The 27,388-nt window shown below is 43.8% G+C and overlaps 1 protein-coding gene across 3 annotated transcripts in view; it reads right to left on the bottom strand.

Moving 5' to 3' along the window:
• LOC118701559 (protein FAM219A-like) overlaps positions 1-27,388 on the bottom strand; it is a 297,459-nt gene that overhangs the window by 34,932 nt on the left and 235,139 nt on the right. For all 3 annotated transcript variants that reach the window (XM_036406237.2, XM_036406238.2, XM_054517785.1), the window contains exon 3: positions 8,523-8,625. In XM_036406237.2, coding sequence (XP_036262130.1) covers positions 8,523-8,625 — 103 coding nt within the window. The remainder of the gene's footprint in view (positions 1-8,522; positions 8,626-27,388) is intronic.

Raw genomic sequence — 27,388 nt, 5'->3', positions numbered from 1 at the left:
AAAAGATTATTTTGATTGGGCGATGCAGAAATCAAAAGATTTGTTAATTGCATTGTTAGCTTTTCCAGGAGCTTGCACAATCAATTTTCCACAACATAGAATGTTGCAATCGCAAATATGCTACAGAGCAAAGCCAAAAATAAGTGAAGAACCTCTGGACGGGATCACAGTGTTCACTGATGGCTCAGGGAAGACACACAAGTCAGTGATCATGTGGATGAACTCAACGACAGGGGAATGGGAATCAAACGTGAAGACGGTTCAAGGCTCTCCACAAATTGTGGAATTGGCAGCTGTTGTCCGAGCATTTCAGTTGTTCCAACAACCGCTCAATTTGGTCACAGACTCTGCATACGTTGCAGGTGTGGTCAAGCGATTGGAAGGTTCGCTCTTGAAAGAAGTCAGCAACGAAGTTTTATATTCCTATCTAGTGAGCATGAAAATAGTGCTAGAAAGCAGGAAAGAAGAATATTTCATCACTCACATCAGAGCGCACACAACACTTCCAGGATTTCTAGCGGAAGGGAATGCTCAGGCAGACAGATTGACAATGCCCATTTCACAAACACTTCCGGACATTTTTGAGCAAGCACGACTGAGTCATGCATTTTTTCATCAGAATGCGCAGGCGCTGATGGAATCCTTTCGTCTCACAAAAACTCAGGCGAGGGAAATCATTAGTGCTTGTCCAGATTGTCAACTCGTGCAACCACCTGCTTCAACAGGAGCAGTCAATCCACGAGGACTGCAAAGTCTTCAGCTGTGGCAAACAGATGTCACAAAATATCCATCATTTGGGAGACTCAAAAATGTTCATGTTTCAGTAGATACATTTTCAAGGGCAGTCTTTGCTTCAGCACATGCAGGGGAAACAGCAGAACATGCTTGTCGACATTTTTTGCAAGCATTTGCATCATTAGGTGTGCCTCAAGAAATAAAAACAGATAATGGTCCAACATATACAGGCAGGGTGCTTGACAGATTCCTGAAAAAATGGGGTGTCAGACACACATTTGGCATTCCACATTCACCCACAGGTCAGGCAATCATTGAAAGAACACATCACACCCTGAAATCCCTTTTGGACAGGCAGAAAAGGGGGGAGCCAGAGGCGACACCACACATGAAATTAAACAAAGCATTGTATGTGTTGAATTTTCTTAACAGCTCGTCTTCTGAACCCAATCCACCAATCGTGAGGCATTTTTCAAACAGCTCTCAGGCAAAACTAAGGGAAAATCCTTTGGTTTTGATCAGAAACCCAGAGACAGGACAAATAGAGGGTCCTTTCAAACTAATCACTTGGGGCAAGGGTTTCGCTTGTGTTTCCACAGGGCGAGGGCTGAAGTGGGTGTCAGCGCGGCACGTGAAGCCATTTCGGGGAAGAGAGCAGGAGAGCACAGATCCCAGAGGCAGAGAAACGAGTACGCAGACAGAGGAAGAAACTCAAGTTGTGAACAGCGACTCGGAAGAGGGACGAAAAGAATAAAAACTTTGGGGGTTTTTTCCTTTGTGGCTTTGAGTGGGAGCATGACAATGAAATTTTATAAGGGTGAAGTCGTGAGCTTCATGATGCTCATGCTTTCATCTGTTGCTCTAAGCAATAGAGCAAATCTACCTGTCAGTCAGCCAAAACAAAATGTTTGGGAAACGTTAGCCCAGGCAGCAAATTTAGAAAGTATCTGCCTGACACATTCGAAACCAGGGAAACCATTCACAGCATGCATGGTTGGGTTGCCAGTGGGCGAATGGCCAATTCCAGGACATTCTCCAATGGAGATTTCGCAGGTCATCAAAGATCCAGTGAATGAATGGTGTGCTTGGACACATCTTTTACCTGTGGCTTCTACCGAACCGCGGGAACTGGAAATTTTTGGGTCCACAACAATGGAACTATGCATGAAATTCGAAATTTCGAATGTGTCAAGGACAAACAAAAGTGTTGATGTCACACCAAATCACAAATATTATAGAAACGCATCAGCTTGGTGCAATCACACTGTGACGACAGCCAAAGGATCAATCCAAGTCCCAGTGCAATTGCCACGTGGGTTGTTTTTAATTTGTGGGGACAGAATTTGGCACGGCATTCCTGCAAATGCCAAGGGAGGTCCATGCAGCATTGGGAGAATTTCAATGTTGTCACCAGATTTGAAAGTATTGAGAGAGCAAAAACACAAAGAAAAAAGGTCCTTGCAACATTACAGTGCAGACTGTGATGATGAAGTGTACAGCTGGGACAAGGCAAGGAGAATTGCGGCAGCAATTTTCTCACCTCAGACAGCGTCGGGGGTGGCCTTGACTCAACTGGACCACATGGGTTGTTGGTTGAGCAAGCATGCTCAATCAATCTCTCTCGCTTTGAGTGATATGTTAAAAGACATAAGCAGTGTGAGAGAGGCAACTCTGCAAAATAGAGCAGCAATCGATTATCTATTGCTTGCTCATGGACATGGATGTGAAGAGTTTGAAGGAATGTGCTGCATGAATCTCTCAGATCATTCAAGATCAATTCATGAAAGTATTCAAAATATAAAAGACAGTATAAAGAAACTAGGCTAAGTCACTGGATCATGGATTGATGATGTGGCGGGATTTTTTGATCTTTCTCCCTTATGGAGAGGGTTTTTAAAAATGGGATTTTATATTTTAATAATACTCTTAGTCCTCATGCTCATCGTCCCATGCATCTTTTTGTGTGTGAGACGTGTCATGAGTCAAGTTGCCAAAGAAGTCTTCTTAGTGCAAACAGAAGGGGGAGATGTGGGATCTCAGCACATCGTTCCTGATGTCCAGAGATGCCAGGAGAACCCTTGGGGGTCTCGAAAATCCTGGAATGTTGCCAGAAGTGTCTGGTGGCTTGATTTTGATCCATCCACAGAAATAACAAGAGTTTGAGGACAAGAGAATCACTTTAGAGTAAAAGGTGTAAAAGAGACACATTTAGAGGGTGAAATATAGACTTTAAGGTTTTTGGTACAGGGGGTTATGGAGACAAGATGGAGGGATCAGGGCGTGTCTCATCCTTCTTCTTCTTCTTCTTGTCCTCCATCTCCTGTAGTGATGTTGGCACTTGGGGATTGGTTTATGGTGAAGGTGCACTTGCTAACATGGGTGAAAAGCATTGGGAAATAAAGGTAAATATTATGTACGTAGATATTAGTATAAAAAGACATGACCGCCCCGTGGGTGGTCAGAGAGTGCCTGTGACTGCTTGCAGATCAGACCTCTGTTGAGCAGACAGAAAATTTTGTAGATAAGAAATAATAAACAACCCGAAGACCGAAAAGCTGAAGAGTCCAGACTCGTCCTTTAAAACGCGTGCCACCCAAGAACCACACTACCCGTGTCGGGGCAGAGACAGACAGCCGAACCCAACAAATCCCAGTGAAATGTCCAATTTGTTTAAAAAACAATCCCATATATAGGAAGAGGCCACCTCCTGGAAATTTAAACAGGGAAATTTACCTGGAGATTATTGGCAAATAGATTTCTCTGAATTACCCAGGCAAAGCGGGTGTAAGTATCTTTTAGTATTGGTAGATACATTTTCTGGATGGTGAGAAGCCTTTCCCTGTCACACCAATAAAGCTAAGGAAGTGGTAAAAATCATGCTTAAAGAAATCATATCAAGATTTGGGGTGCCACTTGGGATGTCCACAGATAGAGGCCCACATCTCATAGCAGATGTGGTGCAACAGCTAAGCAAAACTCTAGATATAAAATGGGTCTTACACACACCTTGGCAACCACAATCAAGTGGGAAAGTGGAAAGGATGAATCAGACTTTGAAATGACAAATTAGCAAAATGTGTCAAGAAGCTTCCTTAAAATTGCCACAGACCTTCCCTCTGGCTCTTTTGTGAGTCAGAATTCAGCCAAGGTCAAAAACCAAACTAAGTCCCTATGAATTGCTGTAAGGATGGCCGTATCAAACACCATCCATTCCCAGAGAAATACATTCAAAGGGACAAACAGATTTAAATCTATACTTAATTTCTTTAGGAAAAACTCTTGCTGTACTCCATTGGTTTATAACCATATCAGGACCAGTTGCTTTGAATGCACCCGTTCACCCATACCAACCTGAGGACTTTGTATATGTAAAGACCTGGAACTCTGAACCCTTAAAAGAAAAGAGGAAAGGACCCTTTCAAGTTCTCCTGGTAACCTACACAGCACTTAAGGTAGAAAGAATCGAACCCTGGGTCTATCACACGAGGGTAAAACCAGCAACCACACATTAAACACAGCAGAAACAAGATCAATTAACATTGTGCAAGGGTTTTTTTGTATATAAACTGTATTGTTTTAGGTATAAGATATGATTTTCTAGGGGGATATTATTTATTGGATCTAAATGAAGATGATAAATAATTGCATAATTATAATAATAATAGAAACTATGTTAGTAATCTCTGGGGAAGGGAAATGTGATCTTAAAGCTAGTGCAAGATTTTGGCAGATTACAGAATGTAACCTCTATAACAGCTTGTTTGCCAACACCAACCTCTGCAGAAAATCCAGTTCTGTGGGGAGCTTTAGTCAGCAATTTGACAAAAATTTGGGAATACGTGGAAAGGAAATAGCACCCATGCCAATTGGTCAGGGATGGAAGGAGAATATTCCTTATAATGGACACATAAGAATGATACTGTTGAGAATTGTAATATCTCAAAACCAGATCTGGAAATAACCTCAGGGAATATTTATTGGCCGACAGACTGCCCTAATACCCCTTGGGGATGTCAAATACCAGAAATATGGAACATCCCTCAAATGGGACAAAGGGAAGATATTCATCCAGTTCAGTGGTGTCTAGACTGGGAAGAGAATTCAGGCCTCCCAGAAGACCCCTTACAGGTAGGTATAAAATATTCTGATTTAATAAGGTCAAGGCAAAAGAATCCAAAGATAAAAAAAAGTGTAATTGCACTCAAGTATACACTTGTACTAGTAATAATCCTGACATACAGTGACTCATGACTGTGGCTCAAGATCTAAGGTAAGGATGTGTTTGTAGAAATTATTCCACCTTTCTTAATGACACCTGGTGTCACCTAACAAACGAGACTTGGAAAGGTATAGACTGTCAACAAGACATGGCAAAATCATTAGGACCCACAGTATGGGTGGGAAGTAATGGAATCCGGCCCACACATTTGCCCCTGGGAGAATCAAGAGTACAATGGACACTGGGGGTATTAACGTTGTCCCTTGTGGAAGGAGTCACCACTGGGAACCCGACTACGGGGAAAAGTTAAACGTGATGAAACATGGAAATACCCTTGTACAGGAACCATAATGGGATGGATTCTAGAATCCATCTTCACTCCACAGATATCTACCTTCTGGAATAGACTAACCATACACAGTTTGACTCTGAAAATGGAAACTTTAGCAAATGCAACTCAGTTGGGGTTCACTGAAATAAAAGAACAATTGTAAGCCATAACTAAAATGACCGTACAAAACAGATTTGCCTTAGACTTAATGCTGTTACATGGAGTATGTGGATACTTGAATTTAAGCAACAATACTTGTGTCCACATTCCAAATGTGACTGTTGACTTGGATGATCAAATACAGAGGATAAAATCAGTTGATCCATCCAGCAGAGAATTAAGGGCAGGATTAGAAAGTAACTCATTAAACAAAATATTTAAAGGATTTGAATTTTCTCTAACTGGTTGTTGGCCTCTCTTTTCCAAAGTATAATTGTGATCATAGTAATAATTGTGATTATGATGCTTGCTTTAAACTACATAAAAACATGATTGCTAATGCAACATGAGGAACTTATATGATGTTAGTAAAAAGGCAAAGTGAGGCTTATGAAGGCTTGCAAAAGAAGACAAACTTCACAAGCCTCAAAGGGGGGGAATGTTACCAGATGATAAACGGCCTCTACCTGGTGAGCTAATACACTGCTTGTTCTCCAAAACTACTGGCCAATGGAAACCGCACAAGGCCCATTGTGTAAGAAGGAGAACTGGAAGTTCACCAGCCTCAGTGTCCTGCCACCTCAGCCAGGTCACCTGGAACATTGGGGTCTACTACCACCAAGGACCTCCAGAGAGACTCACAGGACAGAAGAACACATATGTAAAGGGGAGGGGAAATATGTCAATGATTTCAGGGAAATGATTATCATGTGTATGTTTAGTCCAGGACAATCAATGAATATGTATGCAAAATACAGTATATAAACAGAAACTGTCCTGTACTCAGCATGCATGACTTTGGGAGGAGCTATCCCCCCATGTATCCAGCCAAATAAAGAATGCCTGCTTCTTAATGCTACACTGATGTTAAGGAGTTTTTTATTTAGCCGAATTTTTTGCAAGACCTGTGCTCATAGTGAGTATGCCAGCAACACCCCAACCTTGTTCACATATTATTATTTGTTCTTAGGGAGATCAATTGTGTTATAGATTCAGAACATTTTACCTCTAAGGCTGGCTGTGCCCCTGACCCAGAAGACTGAATAGTGAAGGCTACCTGGTACTAGAAGCTGAATGTAAGAAATTCATACAGAAAATACAGAACAAAAGCCTTAAGAAAGGAGGAAAAGGTGAAGTAGAGACTAGGAGAGGTAATGTGGTTTCCTTGAATGAAGGAAAACATATTTGATGAGGAGAAGAGCAGAACTGTTAAAAATGTGGACATGGCTTGAGCTTATTCTCCTCCTGCAGAGACCAGAGGAAGTCAACAGTTTAGACTTTAAAGAACTACCATAACCGCAATGTTTTGCAGAGTATCCCACTGGAATATCTCCCATTGTACTGCAGTCATTATCCTGTGAAAAGTTGCTTGAACAAGCTTGTGGCATTTCTGCCTTCCTGGGGTTCCCTATTTGTGGCACAACAGACAAAACTATTTTGAAGTATTACTAGGGCTATGCTTGTGGTGCTGCTTGGCTCTCAGAAAGCCAAGGGAGCTGGGAGATTAAGAGACATGGGCCAGTGAGACCCTGTGCCAGACATCTCCCAGCCATGTGGGAACAATGGAGCTTGGCTACATCTGCTGCTAAAACAATGGCTTCAAACCTCTGTTTTGCAGATCCCAAGGGATGCTTCTAAAAGCTGTGTGAAAAGTAACTAAGAAATGCAAGTCTACTGCCAACAGGCTCTGCTTGGCAGTGGAGGCATCCACATGTCCTCTGAACAGTGCTCAGGTGTACACAACTGACTGAACTGGCTGTTTAAAGCTTTTGTTGATGGGTGTCATTGCTCAGTCCTTTCCCACCGAAATCACTCTTCTTTTCATTGACAGCTCAGAAAGGGCAGACTCTCCAAGGAGAAGTCACTAATTTTACAAGTAGGCACCTGTACATATCCCATCTTCTCTCCCTTAGCATCTTCCTTCACTAATTTCAGTGTTTCTAAACTTCTCAAGCAGCAAATCTTCGACCATTCCTCTTGGAAAACTAGCATTCAGCCTATTGCCAAAAGAAATCATTTTTTTTCAGCTTGTATTTGGAAGACAAGAAGCATGGAAAAGCCAGTGGGAGCATCTGCCCAATTTCTTGCTGCCACTAAGGGTCTGCCTCCTTTGTATGATCTCAACAACCAAACAGAGCAGTGAGCAATGCAGTATGTTTCAACATCACAGGGGCTTACAAATAAAACTTGACAAAATCCTGGCATGATTTATGACTACTACTGTGGGGTTTGGGAATTAATTAATTAACAGAAAGGCTCTGATCTGCAGTTCCCTTTCTATGTAAAATATGGTAATTCAAGCAACTTTATCATATTCTGCTGTTATTCTAAGTGAGGTCCTCCTCTAAAAACTGCAAAGCATATAATCCTGTGGACTCAGGGGAGGTTCCTTACTCCTGAATGTAGGTAAATGATACATTGGTGTACGGAAGCTTGCATGGAAACAATAGAAATATTCTAAATGAAAGTATTCATCCAATAACATCCTTTTTTACAGCAATTTGTGGCACTGTCTGATACTGTCATACAGAGATGTGCCAAAGTAGCTCCAGCAAAGTATGACCATGCTGTTTCAAACGAGGAGGAGGTATATGGCAAAGTACACAGAGATGGATTGTTAACAATCCTTTTTAAGTCAATAAGTATGGAGAAGGGGCCATCATCAAAAAGGAACAGGGGAACTACTGTAATAAAAGCAGCCAAAGCAGAATTAAGCTTTAAATCAGTTTGTGTTACATGAAGCAGCATCATACACTCTCCTGCTGTCAGGATTAGGTGTTATGTGAGACTACCCAGAACATGTAAAACAGTCATATCAAATCCCTAATTTCAACCAGGCTGGGCTTCCTCTGCCTCCTTCAGGCTGAATTGTCACCAGTCCTGAGCCCAGCTGTCCCTGCATCTCCCCAGGGGATGGAATGCAACACAGCATTTGGGCATGTCAGCACCAGGAAGGGTCATCACTGCTCTTGCAGTGTTTGGCAGTAGGCAAATAGCAATGACCATTATCCTTGCCCATCCTAAGATCATTAGGGATTGCAGCTTAAAGCACAGAGGAGTGCTTTTCCAGTCCTTTACCTTGTTCGTGCCATCACATTGTTCTTCTTGGGCTGCTGATTAACTGGGCTTCCCATGTTGCCATTCTTCAGGAAGCCCTTCTGTGCCAGCTCCCTCTGCTTCTCTGCATATGGGATACAAAGAGGGAAAGCAAAATTAGGGCAACAGCCTGGTTAGCCACCATACAGCTGCAGAAACTCAGATTTGATTGATGCTGTTGAGTCGGGGATGGATGAAATGACTCCATGGTTAAGAAGGCGAAAAAGAGGTACTTTATTAAGAGGTAGCATCCTTTTATAACCAGGATCGCTAAGGTGAAATCTGATTGGTCTCAAAGTAAAAACCTTTCACACTATTGGTGAACTATGGATAGCACACTCTGAAGGTACATATCTATAAACAACATGAACAGAAAGAGAGATAATAATTGTTTTCATTCTTCCTCTCTAAGTTTCCCAGGCCTGAAGCCTGGGAGAATTCTCTTTGACTGAACTGAGAATCTCCACATTTGATAGTGATAGTAAAAGATTTTAAAATCATAGAAAATTCCGGGAGTTAGAAAGAAAGTTAGGCTTAGTAGGCCCTGGGAAAATGTTAAAGGTAGGACCTGGGAAATGTTAGGCCTTGTATTTGCTAGATCGTGTGAAACTGCACCTGTGTAGTCAGTAGATGATAAATGATATAATTGTTAGATGTGATTAGATATAATTATTGTTTAAAGAATCATGAGAAACTCTATTAGGGGTTTCATGGGGATCATGAGAAATCCGTGCTTGGATGAAATCAATGTATACAGTAGAACAATGTAAGTTTAATAATTATTATGTAAGTTATATAACGATAGAATATAAAACATGTTCGGCTAGAAACCATGTTGGGTCAGATTTGGGTCTGTGTACCCCTGACGCCCAGAGCACTTTAATAAAAGCACCTGCATATAATCATTCTGTGATTATGTGTTCCTGAACGCTCACAATAGCAGCAAAATGCATAGCAGAATTAATAGCAACAGACATTACCTCTCCATCTCTCAGGAAAGGACAGCTGGATGAGCCGTGTCCCATTGTCTCCAAGGTCACCAAATGCTAAAGCTAACATACCCACTGTATTGGGTCTGACTGAGGTAAAGTTCACAGCCCTCATAGTGCTGTGCTTTGCGTTGGTAGCTGGACAGGTGTTGATAACAGACCATTGTTTTGGCTACTGTTGAGCAGTGCTGTCCCTCTGACATTCCTTCCCCCATCAAAGGGGGTGGGAGTGGGTAAGATCCTGGGAAGGGACACAGGGACACAACTGGGCCAGCTGACCCAAATTAGCTAAAGGGATATTCCATACCATATGATGTCAGCTCAGATATATAAAGCTAAGGGAGATGTGATGTGACTCGCGGGGGGGCAGGGGGGTGGGCAGGAGACAAAGACCACTCACCCCGGTGTTCATGTGGCAACAGAGAGAGTTTATTTCCCAAGCCCTTCCCTATACAGAGCATTTGAAAAACCCAGTCTGGATACTTTCATTGGTCAGATCTCTACGCCCCTTCAGGTTCTGGCCAGTGAAATGCCTGCGGTCTTAGGAGAGATGTAATTGGACAAGGCCCCTGTCAGTCAACCCAGGGGCTCCTTAATTCACACAGTACAAGCCAGCCTGTGTAGCAGTGTGGGGGTTTAGATGGTGGTTGCTGCTACCTATTTCCCTAATAAGTATCTCCTGTGGAAATACCGCTTGGGTAAACATTCAGGCAAGGCAGTCAAGTCCACGCACACCACACTCACCACGGCAAGCTCAGCGAAGAGAGGCAGAAGGGCCTTTTATATAGTTAATTCCACTGAGGTTTATTTCTGCACACCAAAGGGGAAACCAGAGACAAAAGATCAACCATGTGCTCTCCACAAGGTTTAAGTAGGGGAGGCTATGGGGGCGGTACCAAGGAGCAGGGCAAAGGGGATTGGCTTTCAGGGAAGAAGGGGTTGGCCACCGCGGCACCACAAATAATGAGGAAACAGGGAAAGAAGAAACCAGGGGAAGTTGGGACATATGGAGAAAGGAACTGGGATGGATCAGTGTTGTGCAAGACTCCATAGGGAAGTCTTTTCTGTCTGCCCAGATGGGAAAACTCTATGGTAAGTCTCTCTAAGGGAGGCTCTGGGGAATTCCCTGAGGGGAAAAGATCTAGAGGATTCTACAATTCCCCTGTTTTTTCTTACTAAGAAGACTTCCCCAATGGACTTCTGCAGACACTTAACTAAACAGGGAAACATGAGTAAAACAATAAAAACAATGATTACAATTGAAAAAATTTCTTAAACAAAAGATGAATCCCATCCTGTCAACCCCCATTGTCCAAAAAGTTTATTAATTAAGAGACAGTCTTATAATCTTTTGGAGCAGTAGAGAGTCATCTGCTTCTGTGACGAACATTTGTGTTTACAGTCTTTTTCCTTCTTCTGCTCCACACCACCCAAGCTTGACCTCTTTCCTGTCTCTGGGGTTCTGGGGAAGTGTCTCTGGGTGCTGTATTTGGTGACTTGATAAATGGCTTGACATTCTTGCCAGGAATCCACCTTGGGCCAGATTCTGTGGACATGCAAGCATAGCCTCTGCCCCAAGTTACTAATGGAATGGACCCATTATTTGCTTGAATTTGGGGTCTTTGATCAGCACAGGGGGTTTCTCTGTGAGCTGACCTCTGCTAGTGTTGGTGCAATGGGGGGTTTGGCTCCATAAATGAAGTATTAAGAAAATTGATGACATAAAGAGCGTTACATAATCTTTCTACATTTGGTAGTGTTTCAACTCCCCCATGCTGCTGATCAAGGACTCTCTTGAGTGTACGGTGAACTCTCTACAATAGATTGCCCTGCTGGGGAGTGGGGTATGCCAGTGGTGTGCTTCACCCCCCATTGATCTAGGAACTGTTTGAAATTTTTGGAAGTGTAAGCTGGACCATTATCTGTTTTGGTGGCTTGGGGGATGCCTAGGGTGGAAAATGATAGAAGAAAATGCTTGATAATGTCTTTGGCCTTTTCCTCTGAGTGGGCAGATATGAATACAGCCCCAGAGAAGGCATCTATGGACACATGGATACATTTCTGTCTCCCAAAGGGTGCGTAGTGTGTGATATCTGTTTACCACAGCTGTAAACTTTTGAGGCCTTGGGGGTTAACCCCAGCCTCCATAGAGGGCAAAGCAAACTCCTGGCAATTGGGGCAGGAGCCCACAATTGCTCTTGCTTGCTCCCTTGTGATTTTGAACATACAGACAAGGGCTGGTACATTTTGGTGAAAAAATTGATGGCTCAATTTGGCTTGATAAAAAATGTCTGGTAGGGTGGTCTGCACTGCCATAGCTAAAATATCTTCTCTCTGGTTCCCTTCTGTAATTGGTCCTGGGAGGTCAGTGTGTGACCTCACATGCATAATGGGATATGGTTGCTCTTGGTGGGAGAGGAGGTATGTTAACTTCAAAAGCAAGCTGTATAAATCTGGATTTGGCACTTCCTTTGATAAGGAATGTTCCGCTCTTTCCGCTATTCCAGCAACATAAGCCGAATCAGTAACCAGATTCAAGGGTTGTCTGAACTTCTCAAGGGCTCTGACAACGGCTGCTAATTCTCCAATTTGTGGGGATCCCTGAACAATTTGAACATCAGACTCCCACTCCTGAGTGTCAGGATTTTTCCATGTCATAACTGACTTATGGGATTTTCTGGAGCCATCAGTTAAAACAGTCAGTGCCTTTAAAGGAGTTCAACTCTTAAATTATTTTGGAACCAAATTAAAACACTCATGTCCTGGATTGCCAAGCAAATTGTATTCTATTTGCCATCTGTATGGCAGTTGTCTTCTGTTTAGTGGGCAGTTTCTCTTATCTCTCACAACCACTCCTTCCTGCGGGGAGACATCTGCTGATAATAGGCTATTGAATGTCACTGCATGACTGATAAGAACTATGTCATCCCATTGTGAGATGCTCTGCCCAGAGGGAGGAGCCAAGCATTCTTACCCAGATATAATCTTGAGATTCTGGAAGACCAACACGGCTTCTCCACTGGATTTCCCAGAGGAACAGCTGCCTCTTCCACTGGATCTTCAGAGGAAGACTACACCCTTCTACAGGATCCCTGCCCAAACAGAACCACACCTGACACTCCAGGAGGAATGCAGCCACAATTCCAATTGGACTGCTACCAGCACCCTGACCAACAGGGTGTCAGGTTGTATTCTGACTCTGTCAGTGTTGTTTTGGTTTGCTGCATTGTTTATTTTATCTTTTTACTTTCTTCCCTAATAAAGAACTGTTATTCCTGCTCCCATATTTTTCCTAAGAGCCCCTTAATTTAAAATTTATAGCAATTCTGAGGGAGGGGGTTTGCATTTTTCCATTTAAGGGGAAGCTCCTGCCTTCCTTAGCAGACACCTGTCTTTCCAAACCTAGACAACGCATTAAATAGTTTATGTTTCTGTAGATGGACAGAGATTTGACCTGGGTATCTGCCAAGAGAGAACTGGAGGTGTTCATTGGTCTGGAGCAAAGCTTCCAGATCACCTGATGTCAATGGAAGGTAAATACATGTGAACTCACACCCTGCTAAGGTTTTGAGGCGTGATCTGACTTCTATAATGAGCTAAGCCATCAACTCTGGGCTGTTCTGATAGTCTTATGAGGTTGGTGCAATCGGAACACCCACTCTATGATTAAAAGCTGGTCCCTCAGAGTGGGGTCCCACTGGATAATGAGCCCATGAAACCTGGATGACTTACCCAAGATGACAAATTGGAAAGGCAGGGTAGGATCAGCGCGGTGGGCTTGTCTTAAGCACAGTGCCTCTGATACATTTTGGATTCCTACCTGGGCTTCGGGTGTGATGGTTCATGGGGAGTCGAGGTCATCAGAGCCTCTCAGGAGGTTGAAAAGGGGTGCAAGGTACTCGGTCGTGATCCCTAGCAGTGAACAAACCTAGTTTATGCTTCCACATAACTAATGTAGGTCCCTCAGAGTTCTCAGACTGTCCTTGATGGTGAGCTCCTGAGGTACAATGGTCCTTTCGCCAATTTGGAATCCAAAGTAGGTCCACGGGCAGGTGCGCTCAGTCTTCTCTGTAGCAATTTCAAATCCTGTTCTTTCAATGGCTTGCATAGTCTTTTTGAGAACCATCTCCAAATAATAGTCAGTCTCAGTGCATACTAAAATGTCATCCATATAGTGAAAAATAATGGCATGTGGGAATTTTTCTCGAATGGGCGAGACGACCATCATTGTGGAGTGCCCCTGTTCCTAAGTGGTGGGAATTTGATTGTACCCTCCTTGTGTTGCTAATAACTCCTCCCTTGACCCAAACCCTAACTCCACCCCTGTGATACCCTATAAAACCCCATGACCCTGCCTTTGCCTGGTGTTTTCATCTTTGTTCAGCCCCTCCTCCCCAGGGGTAATAAATGGATTCTTGAGCTTTATGAAACCAAGACCCATCTCGTTTGTTCCCATGCCCAGCACCAGCAGCTGCACCCTCCCTGGACACGATGAACTCAGTTGCAACGTACCGCAACAAACCTGCACTGTGATACATGGCAACAGGGAGAAAAGAGGAAGATGGGGCATTTGTGATTCTTCAGTGTTTGGCTCCTGGAGGAACCATTACGCGTGCTGAAGCCCTGCATCCCAGGAAGTGTCCGAACATTGCTACTGACTGACCTTTTTTCTTTAGCTTATGCACACACAGGTTCTTGCTTATTTCTGTCTTTTAATATGGGAAATATGTATGTTAATGAAAACTCAGAATTTTAGAAGCATATAATGTACTCAGGCAGGTGGAGGAAAACAGAAAGATATATATAACTTATTTAGCAAGTTTGCAAAATTACAGAACACAGTTTGTAACAGGAATGTAACTTGCTAGGTAGAAACAACTTGTAACAGAACACATAAGAATTTAGTTGCTAAGTAAAGGCCATAAAGATAAGAAAACTCAGTAAAGCAAGACTCAGGTATTGTTGAAACCCATAAAGCAGAACCTTTTGCTTAAGGAGCCAGCAAGAACCAGGCCCCTGCTTTTGGCCAGGACAAACTGACCTGGAAGAAAGCCAAACCTCCACTGCGCTTGCCCAGAAGAAAAGGTCAAGTGGCAAACACTGAAGAAGATGATGTTACTTCATCAAAGACCCCTACCCCTGACCACCAGGAGGCGTGCCACCACCAAAGACTAATTATAATATGAAGCGCAAGAAGGCGGAGAATGGGCGGGGAATGGGCTGGCAGGGAGGTGTGGGCTTGGGGGATCAATTTGTATTTAAACCTGAAACCCGTCTCACCAGGTACGCATGTATGGTGGAAATATCCCCTATGTGTCCCAGCTGGAATAATGCATACCTGCCTTACAATTTTAATTGTAAAGTCCTTATTTACCAACTCACTTTCACTGTGTTATAGATGGATAATGAGATGATTGGCTCTCGCAATTAAGAGATAACTATTGTGTGAATATTAGGAAAAGCTTTAGTGATGTATAGTTATGTTACTGTAGTTTAGATGTCCTCTGTTCTCCCCATAGTTCCCTTTACCCCCCTTGTATTGTGACCATCAGACAGCCGGGGTTGTCTAGGGCAAGTTAAAGAAGGCGTGCACGTGTCCCTTACCTGGGGCAGTTGGGAATGGAAAAGCTTGTTGCTTAGGGGGCGCAGTATGACAACACCTGATCTCCAATCAAGTTACAAGAAAGATATCGCTAAAAGAGAGGCAGGTAAAGAGATGAGGGCTGGAGAGTTGGGGACGCGCTCTCTCTCTCTCCTATGCTGGGCTTCGGAGGAGGACGGTCAGACCTGCAACTTGGGGAAAGGAATTCCCTGCCATCACCATAACCCAGCAGGGAACTTTTCTTCTGCTGCTAGGCCCCACATCCCCCTGCCCTACCAGGTCATCCCACAAGTTCCAGCTATTGCCGTGGAGTTCTGATACATCTCGTCCACCACCCTGAGATTTCTGCTCATCCCTGCTGTTCCAGCCTGCTGCTTCCAAGAGTCCTGCTTGGGGCACTGAGATTGACTGCTCCAAGGATTTGTGAAGCAAAGCCTCTGTTCCATCCCTTCCCGGCTGAGCCACTATTGCCATGCACTGCGCGAACCCACGCCAGAGCTCCCCCTGCAGCCATGTGGGGATCACTGCACCTGCCCTGTCCACCAGGAGCCTGCCAGCGCCCCTACCAGCTGTGACCATAACTACACCAAAGAGGAAAGTGCTGCAGCCGAAAAGGCTGTCACTGGGTTCCTGGTTCTGTTTCTTACTTATGCTGTGGTTGTTATTGTTTTGTTTGCCTTGTTATATATACTAGTAAAGAACTGTTATTCCTATTCCCATATCTTTGCCTAAGAGGCCCTTAATTTCAAAATTCTAATAATTTGGGGGGAGGGGGTTTACATTCTCCATTCCAAGGGAGGCTTTCTGCCTTCCCTAGCAGACACCTGTCTTGTAAACCAAGACACACCACCATTTAGTGTTATCCCAGCCTAGCTTGACACCAGGCCTGAGTTATTACTGTTTCCCTTTATGGCAACTCAACAGACTAACACACCTCACAACAGAAAATGTTGACCCTGCTTCTCTTCCTGGCAACCTGTGATGTCACCTGTGTGTCTTTCTCTTTTATCTCACATTGATTCTGGGAAGTGAAACATTCTGCAGCTGTATTTTTAAATAGTGTATTGTTTTCTTAGATTTTCAGAGTGTGAAAAATGCGTATTATATGATTGGCTCTTCACAAATATTAAAATGAATACTATATGTGTTATGTTGGAAAGTTATGTTGTATTAATCCCTTTAAGTAGTGTGGTACATATAGTTTTTAGGCTATAGCATAATATTAAAATAGAAACTATGTGATGTAAGATACTTTTTGTAACTGACCCAAGGAATGGAAAAGATAACCAAGAAATTCTTCTCATTATCCTCTCTGGATGGAGATACAACAGGATTCCAAGAGAAGAATTATTGCCTCCTTATTGGGAAGGCCCAGACTCCGAGGAACCAGAGAAGATTGATTTACAAGATGAGGGGGGAAGCTGAAGTTAAGCAGAAAACACCCTTTGTTTGAAAAGAATTTTTGAATCATATATGAGATATATGAATATGCAGCAGGCTATTGCTTTTAAGGGCTAATCCTTTGTTACCAAGCTATGCTTTTTGGGGCTTAATGCCCAAGAAGCATCCAGATGTCTGTAATTCTTTGTTTTTATTGTCCTTTATTGTCCTAATACTGATTGTCCAAATTCTTATCTCTTTAATTTGTATTACTATTTTTATAACCATTTTATTACTATTAAACTTTTAAAATTTTAAAACAAGTGATTGGCATTTTTCACAAGAGCTTGTTCTACATGCTGCTGAAATGTACCTTAAAACTTTGACAGTACATCAAGATTTCTTTGTCTATTCAGTGCAAGAAGTATTTAAATCAACTTCTCATTTAGGAGAGACTGTTCTTAATAACTTCTCACCACAGATTAACAACTAGAATTCAGGTCCAAAATTTAAGCCTTCTGCAGATATGCAGTGTTTGTGATGCATTATTACATTCTTGCCTCCAGTAGGGATAGGAGCCCATGTACAATCAGTTATCATATAAACTGATATTCAGTTTTCTGGTTGAAAGTCCTTCCTTGTTTCTTGTGGGAAATCAGTTGGATTGAGCTAGCAATTAGTCACAAAAGTTGAGCTAACTGTTCCAATCCCATTCTGCAGTGCTAGACAAGGCTTGTAGGGAAAAGCCAAGCATGGAGCCAGTAAGGCAGGAAAGGGCCTAGTTAGAAACATTCTCCAGAGTGTGAAAAAATGTTGGGAACTATTTTTGTGTCATGCCTGAATAATAAGGGTTTACCAGACTGCTGGCTGGGTGTCTTGGGGATGATTTATTATCCCATACAATTTTTGGGGCTTTTGATCTGTTTTGTTTTGTTTGTGCCTGGAGTGGCTGCTGTCCCCACCCCACCCCCCATCCTCGCTGGCTCTGGGACTATGTTTGGGAGCCAAGTCAGGGTTTCTGGAGGGAGTTGGGGGCAGGGCGAAAGGCTGCCCTTCCTCTTTCAGTGTGGTCTGTTCAACTGGACACATGCAGCTGGTATCTCTGACCAGGGATCCTGCTGTTTCTGTGAGTTTTGCCTGCTTCTTTTTGATTTTTTTGCTTCAGCCCTGTGACTGAGCTTGCTGGCTTGGCTTCTTTTGCTGCTCTGCTGTTGGGAAGCCCAGAGCCAGTGCATGCCCCACCAAGACTTGGGAACACCCTTGTTTTCCCACCAGGGGCCTGCCCCCCTACCCTCCACACAGCCCGGACCTAGGGACCAACTAGTGCCAGTGACAAATCGCAAAGACCCTTTTACCTACTGTGTTTGGGAGCCAGACTGTAAATGCCCAACCCCTGCCATACCTCTGCCACTGCTCTGGGTTTGTGCTACACTGCAACTTTTCACCCTGTGCCTTCCAGGAGGTCCTGCCATTCCAGCTTGCTTCTCCTGAGGTTCCTGCTACAGCTCCTTTTGCTATCCAGAGGGGGCACTGTGATCGGCTGCCCCTAGGGGTTGGTAAAAGAAGCCCCTTCTCCCTCCCGTCCTGCTGACTGCATCCACCATTGTCCACGTGGGAGGGAGACGGCTGAAACTCCTGCCACAGGGCCCCCTGCAGCTGCAAGAGAATCATCAAACCTGCTCTGCCTGGCCGGGAGCCACCAGTGCCCCTGCCATCTGCAATCATAACTACACCAAAGGGGAAAGTGCTTGCAACCAAGAGAAGGCTGTTATGGGGTTTCTGGGGGAGGGCAGAGTAAGATTCCACAATTTCAATATCTAACATTTATTCAATTTTTTAAATTTCTTTTTCTGTGCCTTGTGAGCACCCTATTTTTGGTTAATAAACAGGGGTTTTTTTCCTCTTTCACCCCCTGGTATCCATCTCTCTGATTAGCAAAAGAAAATGGAGTTATTGAAGCCCTTTCTCCTTAGAGGAAACACTCATTCCAGTGCGTTTTCTCCTGAAATTTGTCTTGAAACTGAGACACTGGGGAACTGGTATAGTTAATTTGTTTTGCTTCTGCTTCCCTGTAGTGTGTGAAATGTGCTGATATAGTTTTTTTTTTTTTTTTTTTTCTTGTGGATTTTATTTCCTCTGGAGAGAAAAGCACCTTTTCTCACTTGTCTTGGGAAAGTGGCATGCCTACCAGGATGTATAAGTGCAAGATGTGCCAACTCATTCCTTTCCACATAGGTATAAGCAGGGGGACACATGTCCAAGGCCACCTTTTTGAGGCTCAAATAAACATCAGAGATGCCTAGAGATTGTGGTGATGAGCATGACTGAGGAACCTGAAAAGAAGACTACATACTCCTACAAATCTTGCCCAGCTTTCCTGCTGCCAATAGCTGCGTTGAACAAATGCTCATTGAACTTGGCAGGAAAAGGATCAGACTAATAACTCGCTGGCATGAGATACAAATTCAGACTAATTTTTTCACACTGACCACAAATACACAGCACTGAGACAAGCTGCCAATGCTTCAGGAGGCTGTATAATTCACAAAAGGCACTTGACTCAGAAAAAAGGTTACAGGTTTCATTTTCTGCCAAGACATTTAAGGCCTGATGAAGCCTTTTAAATGGACCATCACACTTTGCTTTCTGTTGAATGCTCAGTACAAGCACTAATGCCCTTTAACTCAGATTTCTCATTCGGTCAATGAATCTGGACTTTTGTTAATTGTCTTTTTCCTCCAACAGATCTCCCCATGATTATTTCTATGCTCTTACTGAAGGCTATTGCAATGTATGGATCTGAACAATATGAAATTTCTTATTAAACCCCTTCTTCCACTTGTAGGCTTGGAGTGAACATTCCTAAAGCAATGTAAGTGTGGTAGGAGCATCCATGCCAGTGTCCCCAGCTAAATATCTTAAGCATGAATCAACAGTTCATCTTCCCCTTGGATGCTATGAATCCTGAGTCACTGGTGGCCAAAATGTGAGGGCTACCAGGAGGAATGGAAGTCTCTCTGTATTGGATTTGCGGGCCAAGTTTTGGTAACGGGGGCTAGAAGGGTGGCTCCTCTGAGAAGCTGCCAGAAGCTTCCCTCATGTCTAATCCCTCCCTGTCTTTATCTCAACTTATGAGCCTTTTGCTTTATTTACTCTCCTGTCCACTTGAGGAGGGGAATGATAGAGCAACCTTAGTGGGCACCTGGCATCTAGCCAGGGTCAACCCCACCACAGCCCTGGGATGTTGGGACAAGCTCCTAGAAGGTGGTAGAGATGCACATGATTAATTTCAGGCTTTGAAGCAAGGAAACCATCTTTCTGAGCCTTACAAATATTATGAACCACTACTACTTCCACCATCACTCAAAGAAGCTGTTTGGAAGACAATGTCCTGAAGTAATTCTGGGCTATAATTCCATCACACCTACCATCAGGTCCATCAGAATGGGGGAATGAAATTTTTAGTGCCCATTTTGTGCTCAGTGCTTCCTCCTGGCATAGCAGGTGGGGTTTGTGAACTCCATTTCTAGGTAGTGAGGTCGTTCCCAAGCTTCCAGCTCTTGGTTTTAGCCCCCAGATGTTTCTTTGAAGGCCAGGGCCCCAAACTCTAAGTACCTAAGTTCCTTCTAGAAATGTGACTGATTTAGGGACTTCTGAAGATGTGACTTTTGGGGTCTGAGATTTTAACAAAAATCTGTGATTTCACAAATTCAAACAGTTCTCATATAAGCTGCAATCAAACACATAAACCAACACAGTAAATAGATGAAAGAAGGAACTAAAACCTAGCATTGATAAGTAAATGGCATTTTTCTTTGAAGTTTGCCCCATATTGGCTGATGATACACCCAAATGAGCATGAATCCCACGATCACAATTCTCCATTGACCCAACTGTGCTAACCTTTGTGTGAAACCTGGAAACTATGCACCTGGGGAATTCTTAGGGCATGAAAAGCTAAGATGCTCTTTCCTTCTCAGTAATTCCAGACACTCCAGTATGGTAATCAAGTATTCATCACTGGACTGCATTCCTACATGTCTTCCCCAGCCTTGAGGCCACTGTTTATTGGGGGCATGGCCCCATCAGAGAGGATAGGCAGTTTGCTCTCAGCCCTTGGCAGTTTCTGCCTCTGGCTATGAAAAGACTCTCCAGGTTCAGAACTGCCTGTGCTGCCTGCAGCATTCAGTATGTGCAATGAACTTCCAGGAAGGCTACACAGCTTGATGGAAAAGTCTGTGTTGACCCTATTAAAATAGTTAACTCAGGGCAACTCTTGGGCACCAGAAGAATGAGGAAGGGTTGGTAACAGTCACTCCCAGCAAAATACGGGGGGAAAGGAACATACAAGAACAAATGAAGAAATAACAAATATCAGTGCTCAAATTATGCTATTTACATGGTATTTGCAAGTATTTGAAATAAGTTTTTTAGTTTCCATTTCACTTGGCTGTTCTACATTTTATCATTGTACCTAGCAAAATACACCCATGTGGTTTGTTGTCTTCCTTCCCATGAAGTGGCTATGGGTGACTGAGCACACTGAGTACAGGTGTGATGGTTTGCAGAGCCAACAGGCAATCATTAGCAATGGCAGCAGGGCTGGTACAGTTTGGGGAGAGACAGCTTCCTGCTGGCTTTTCATGAATTTTCTCACCAGACATTTCTTTGAAGAAACAAGATAGAGCAGAGGAGGCTGAGAGGGCATGAAGTAGCCTGCATGTGCCTATGACATTGTCCTGCTTTAGGGCAAATTTGGGAGAAAACCTCCAAAAGGGGGCCCCTCCAGGAAGCAAACCCACACAGCCCCTCCCCTCAACCAGTTCAGGAAGGATTCCTCAGAGAGAAGTGGAACCTGTTTATTTAACAGGCAAAGCACTCCCCCAGCACACAAAATGAACAATACCGGATGACAACACTCTTTCACTGCTCTGAAAAAGATGACAAATTCAGAAAGTCTCTCCTGGGAGTGGTTGCTCTGTTATCGGTCCCTCTGGTGCTGGGAATAGCTGCTGCAGGACACAAATTGCAAACTCTTGGTGTTTCCCAGGTCCCAGTCTAGAGAAGTCTCGAGTGGTTCCAAGAAAGGGAAAGAAAAACAGTCCAGGGAAAATTCGGACTGCCTAGCTAAACTAACTAACAAGCAGAAGCAAAAGCAAGAGCAAAGCAGGAGCAAGAGCAAAGCAAAAGCAAACGCAAAAAGCAAAAGCTGCCCTGTGTACTGCTCCCGTCTCTGTATCCCACCAACTGTTGGGGGACTGAGCAGACTGATAACAAAACAAAACAAAGTTTCGCTCTTCAGAGCCAGTCTTGAAGGTACAGAACATAATATCCAGCATAAACAAAACAACGACTGGGGATACAAGCATCATAACGTCACCCTAGGACAGACATGAAGAAGTATCCCTAATTTAGAGTCTGAAGATCTTGTCTGGTCATTAGCAGCGTTGCTGTGTTGGGTAATCTACCTGGCTCTCCATGCTTGAGTGGAGCCAAGCAAGATTAGCTTTGGTTTCAGTGGAGAGCTCAGAGAACAGACAGCTGTGCTGCCAGCCTGATGCAATGGGGAATTTGGCTGACCAGTGTCATTTTAGAAAATCCTGGACATTGTATCAGAAGAGGAATATGTGGAGTGGCATGTGTGTGTTCATCTGTGTGTGTATGTGGGGAAGGGGTCCAGGATCCTTTCGATACCACTATACTACTCTGTACAGCATGAGGGACATGTCTTTGTCTGGACGTGCAAACCAACAGATCACATCTCACCCCTCCTTTCTTATCTATCTTGACACTTCATCTTTAAGGCACTTTATCCCCTTATGACATTAAAATAATTTAAAGAAAGAAGATAAATCCATTTAACAAGCTAGCTGCTAGCTTCACACTAGCCTGTTCTGCCTGCTGGCCCCATCTGGGCCATTTAGCATCTGCTCCAAGTGCTGCTTCAAGGTGAGTGCTACTGGTGACAAGACAACAGCCAAGGAAGCCCACAGAGCTTCCAATAAGACAGAAATAACACTGAAGTATATAGGAGCAAATACATGCTGCAGACACGATCAGGACCATAATCGGATCCTGTCTGGCAATGGTCTCATGATATAGCTGCACACAAAGGTCCTCAACAAGATGGTGCCCCAGCATGCTGAGCACTCAGCAAATCATTCCTGCCCTGGTGTGCTTTCACCTGCCTGATTCAGGATGTCAGAAGATGGGCAAGTAATAGAGAACACACTCCCATGGGGAACCTCAGAGAAAATTGCATGTAAGTCAAGAGGAGCTGAATTCCCCCCTTCCTACCAGGAACAGCTACAAACCTAATGAATTATTTCAATAAATACTGTACTACTCAGTGCAATTTAAAATGGTTAATTGTTTAACTTGCTGGATGTGTCTAGCTGCTTTATAATGAGCCAAGATAGTAATGGAGAATGGGAAGCAGAATGGACTTAATGTGAATGTTGTCTATGTTTAAAATCAGATTTAAATATATCCAAAAAATTATTCCCTGGTGTCATGGTTTGACACTGGCCAAACCCCAGGCACTCACTAAAGTCACTCACTCACCCTCCCCTGCCACAGCTGGGCAGAGGAAAGAGAAATTTAATGAAGGCTTCATGGAGTTGAGATAAGGACTGGGAGACAACACTCCAAGGGCAAAACAGGCTCAACTTAAAGTTGAAAAGCGAATTTATTACTAACAAAATCAGAGGAGGATAATGAGAAGTAAAAAAATCCCTTAAAAACACCTTGTCTTCCATCAGCCCCTTCCTTCTTCCCACCAACGGTGCAGAGAGATAGGGGGATGGGGGTTTTGGTCAGTTCATCACTCAAGGTTTTCTTTGGCTGCTCAGGGAGAGGAGTCCTTCCCCTGCTACGCTCTGGGGTCCCTCCCACTGGAGACAGTTCTCTGCGAACTTCTCCAACATGGTTCCAAATCTCACAAGCAGCAGTCTTCCCAAAACCGCTGTAATGTGAGTCCCTCCCACAGGCAGACAGTCCTCCCAAAACTCCTGTGGCGTGGCTCACTCTTCCATGGGGTGCAGTTCTCCAAGGACAGGCTGCTTCAGTCTGGAAGCAGGGGCCCTCTCTCTCCACTGGGTCTCGCACTGGATCACAGCCTTCTCCAGGAATCCACCCGCTCCAGCGTGAGCATCTCCCCCATGGGCTACCGGTGGATCCCTGCATCCCCTGTAGATCCCCATGGGCTGCAGGGGGACAGACTGATTCACCATGGTCACCACCACAGCCTGCAAAGGAATCTCAGCTCTGGCACCTGGAGCACCTCCTGCCCTCAAGCGATCAAGCTGGGGAAGGATTGTCCTTCTCGGACGTCCCGGCTGGCTATCCAGCACCGCTAGCAGTAGGGAGGCACTATCCCGATCTCCATGGTTTGGGACAGCACCTAAGGCAAACACCCTGTGCTATGACAGCAGCGCTACCTTGTGGTAGGACGTGGCTTGGCTTATGGCTACAGTCAGCAGAAAAAGAGAGCTCTCTCCAGCTGTGGTGAATCCAGGTTTATTGGGTCCCAGGGGAACCGACAGCTGAAGAGAAAAAGTGGGAGGTTGCAACAGCTTATAAGGAGGGACGGAGACGGGAAGAGTTGGTCCTCTGGCAGATAGAGTTTTAGAGGGGAGTGGGATACAAAAGATTGACTTAGGGAGAACACCAATGGGGATAACTTGAGGGTGGGGCCCCGGCCCCTGAACCAATCACTCGATACTCTAGCTGGAAGTTTCTAGAGAGAAGGGTGGGAGCGCCAAGTGACGGACAGGGCACCGGGGAGGGATTTGAGAAAGGATACATTAGGCTCCAAGGCAACTGGGGAGGGGTTAGGATAACTGGCAGCACAAGGGAGGGAAGAGAGAACCAGGGCAGAACCATTACATGATAGGGGGAACAGAACAGTCCAACTTATACAGACACAACACAACACTGCCCCTCCTTCACTGACCTTGGTGTCTCCATGTTGTTTTCCCTCCTCCTCTTCTCTAGCTGGAATTCATATTGTAACCCCACTTTGCTTTGATTTTCTTCTTAAATATGTTATCACAGAGGTGTTACCACCATCGCTATTTGGCCCAGACTTGGCCAGCGGCATGTCCATCTTCAGAGCCATCAGGGATTGACTCTGCCAGACATGGCAGAAGCTTCTAGCAGCTTCTCACAGAGGCCCCCTTCTGTGGCCCCCCCACTACCAAAAACCAGGCCATGCAAAACCAACACACTTGAGTTTCAGTCTTTAAATTAAATCATAGCCAGTTTTTATAATATTTTCCTCATTTTAAAAATGAAATTCTGAACAGCTTATTTGTTACATGTTGCTATGTGTGGCATTGATTTTGCCTACACACTGTCCAAAACCAGAAATGTCAAAAGTAGTCATATGCTTTGATCTCCTACAGAACTGCTCCTTTTATGATTTCAGGCAAAGCACATAAGCCAGGAAAATGGTGAACATCATGCATGTTATATGCTGAAGATCTACTTGGAGGGTCAGACCACCACCTAAATCCACAGTTTCCATTTGTCACAAGGTATTGAGATTTCAAGTGACTGACTATGGTTGGACAGTGGTAGGTGGAGAGTGGTTTGATGCCATCACCTCTCACTGCTTCTGTACTTGACCACTTACATCCTCCTCATCTGAGGCAGTTTGATCTGCATAAATGCCATTTGGTTGTAGACTAGGCTGATTTGCTTCCTTTGCACAGTGGGTTGGAATCATGCAGACTGACTGTTCCTGTCACTGCTGAGGGCCACTGCTGAGAGCCACTGGAGTCTGGGCCTTCCCGATAAGGAGGCAATAATTTTTCTCTTTGGGATTTTATTTTCTTGTTGCTGTTATCTCTGTGCAAAGAATTTTTTGATTATTTTATCCATTCCTTGAGCTAGTTACGAAAAGTGTCTTACATCACATAGTTTCTATTTTAATATTATGCTATAGCCTAAAAACTATATTTACCACACTACTTAAAGGGATTAATACAACATAACTTTCTAACATAACACATATAGTATTCATTTTAATATTTGCGAAGAGCCAATCATATAATATGCATTTTTCACAACACATATATTTGTAGCTTTGTAGCTTCTTATTGTATCTCAGTTTCAATACTTTCCTAGGCATAAAGACAAAAAAAATTCCAGGATCCCTATGCTATCTTGGTTCTAAGCAACCAAGTCTGAAAACAGCTTTTTGAGACATATTTTTGCAAACAGGGCCTGGATCTCATCCCAAGGGGGAAGAATCTAGAAGGTACTAGAGCTGGGGGGGTTACTTCACCAGGCAAGTTCCTAATTGGGGGGTTCTTGTCAGATATGCTAATTTGCAAAATCTATAAGAATTGTACACACGTCACTCACAAGGCGCTTCTTTGGCATTTTCCACCTGAAGGATTTGTGCACTTGAGGATCTTCATATAAAGGTATCCCTTTTTATCACCCTAACTGTGTCTAGCCCAAATTTTAGAACCAGAGAAAAGGGCATAATGGGGAAGCACCAGCACAGTCCCACACATCCTGAGGGTGTCATGTCTGCTAATGGGCCATAGTGAACTGAATGTTACCAGCAGAATAGGCAGCTGCAACAACCATCAAGGACTCAAAAAAATATCCTATGACTCAAAGGATTGCATCATTCCATTGTGAAACTCCTCTCCCTGGGGGAGGAAGTGAGCATTCCTGCCTGAATCTGAGCATATAAAATATCGAGGTTTGGGGACTGAGGACACCACCACCACTGGATAGATCAGAGGAGCAGAACTTCCACAGGACCACCACGTTTGACTGCAACCATCACTTCAACTAGACTGCAACCACCACTTGATAGGACTGTAACCATCACCCTGACCAACAGGGTTCCAGGTTGTACTCTGACATAGTGGGTTTAAGCCAGTTGTCTGTGTATCATTGCATTTATTGTAATCTTTCTTTTACAGAATCACAGAGTCGCAGAATAATGAGGCTGGAAGAGACCTCTAAGATCACTGAGTCCAACCTATGCCTTAACATCTCAACTAGACTATAGCACCAAGTGCCATGTCCAGTCTTTTTTTAAACACATCCAGAGATGGTGATTCTACCACCTCCCTGGGAAGAGCATTCCAGTACTTTATTATTCTTTTGGTGAAAAACTTTTTCCTAATATCCAACCTATACCTTCCTGTGGAGACTCTGGGGGGGCATTTTCTGGTTTAGAGAGACATGAGAAGCTTCTCTCAAAAAGCTGTTAGACCCCATTGGCTCTTTTCCTTGTTCTTATGTCTGTTCTTATGTCCTTGAGCCACTCCTTCTTTATTCTTTGATTGGCCTTCATTTTTGTACTGCCTTGAGATTAGGGTCAGCCTTCGGGCTTTTGCAGAGAGAAAAGTCAGACTCTTTATGTGTGTGTGTTTGGGATTTGATCATTTCACTGCGCAGCTGAATAAAACATTTGTGGATATTATGCAAAGGTCCTTTTTTCTTCCTTACTTTGGACTATGCTAGTAGCAATTCAGACTACTATAAAAAAGAATAACACTAAGAAATACCTCTACAGTCTGTGAGATGGAGAAATTTGGAAATTAATATAATACAAAGAAGAAAATGCCCCCAAGCAGCCAATGTGACGACTTAGTAGAGTTCCAGTGCACAGTAGTAAATATGCACCAAACTGCAAACTTACGAAATATTACCCATGTCATAGAAGTCTTTTATGCACTTACCAAAGAAATAGAACCCAAAACCAACAACCATCAAGCCTTAGCAACAGCCTAAAAGCAAGAAGAGCACAGAACACCAATGAGTGGTCCTGCATTCAAAAGCCCATATCGATAATGAAAGAACTTTCCAATCCGATAAGTCCCACTTCTTCTAATACCCTTCCCCAATTC

Source organism: Molothrus ater, chromosome W (assembly GCF_012460135.2).
Source record: "Molothrus ater isolate BHLD 08-10-18 breed brown headed cowbird chromosome W, BPBGC_Mater_1.1, whole genome shotgun sequence".
NCBI lineage: Eukaryota > Metazoa > Chordata > Aves > Passeriformes > Icteridae > Molothrus > Molothrus ater.
Note: the sequence above shows the minus strand (reverse complement) of the source record. Positions and strands in the feature narration are given on the sequence as shown.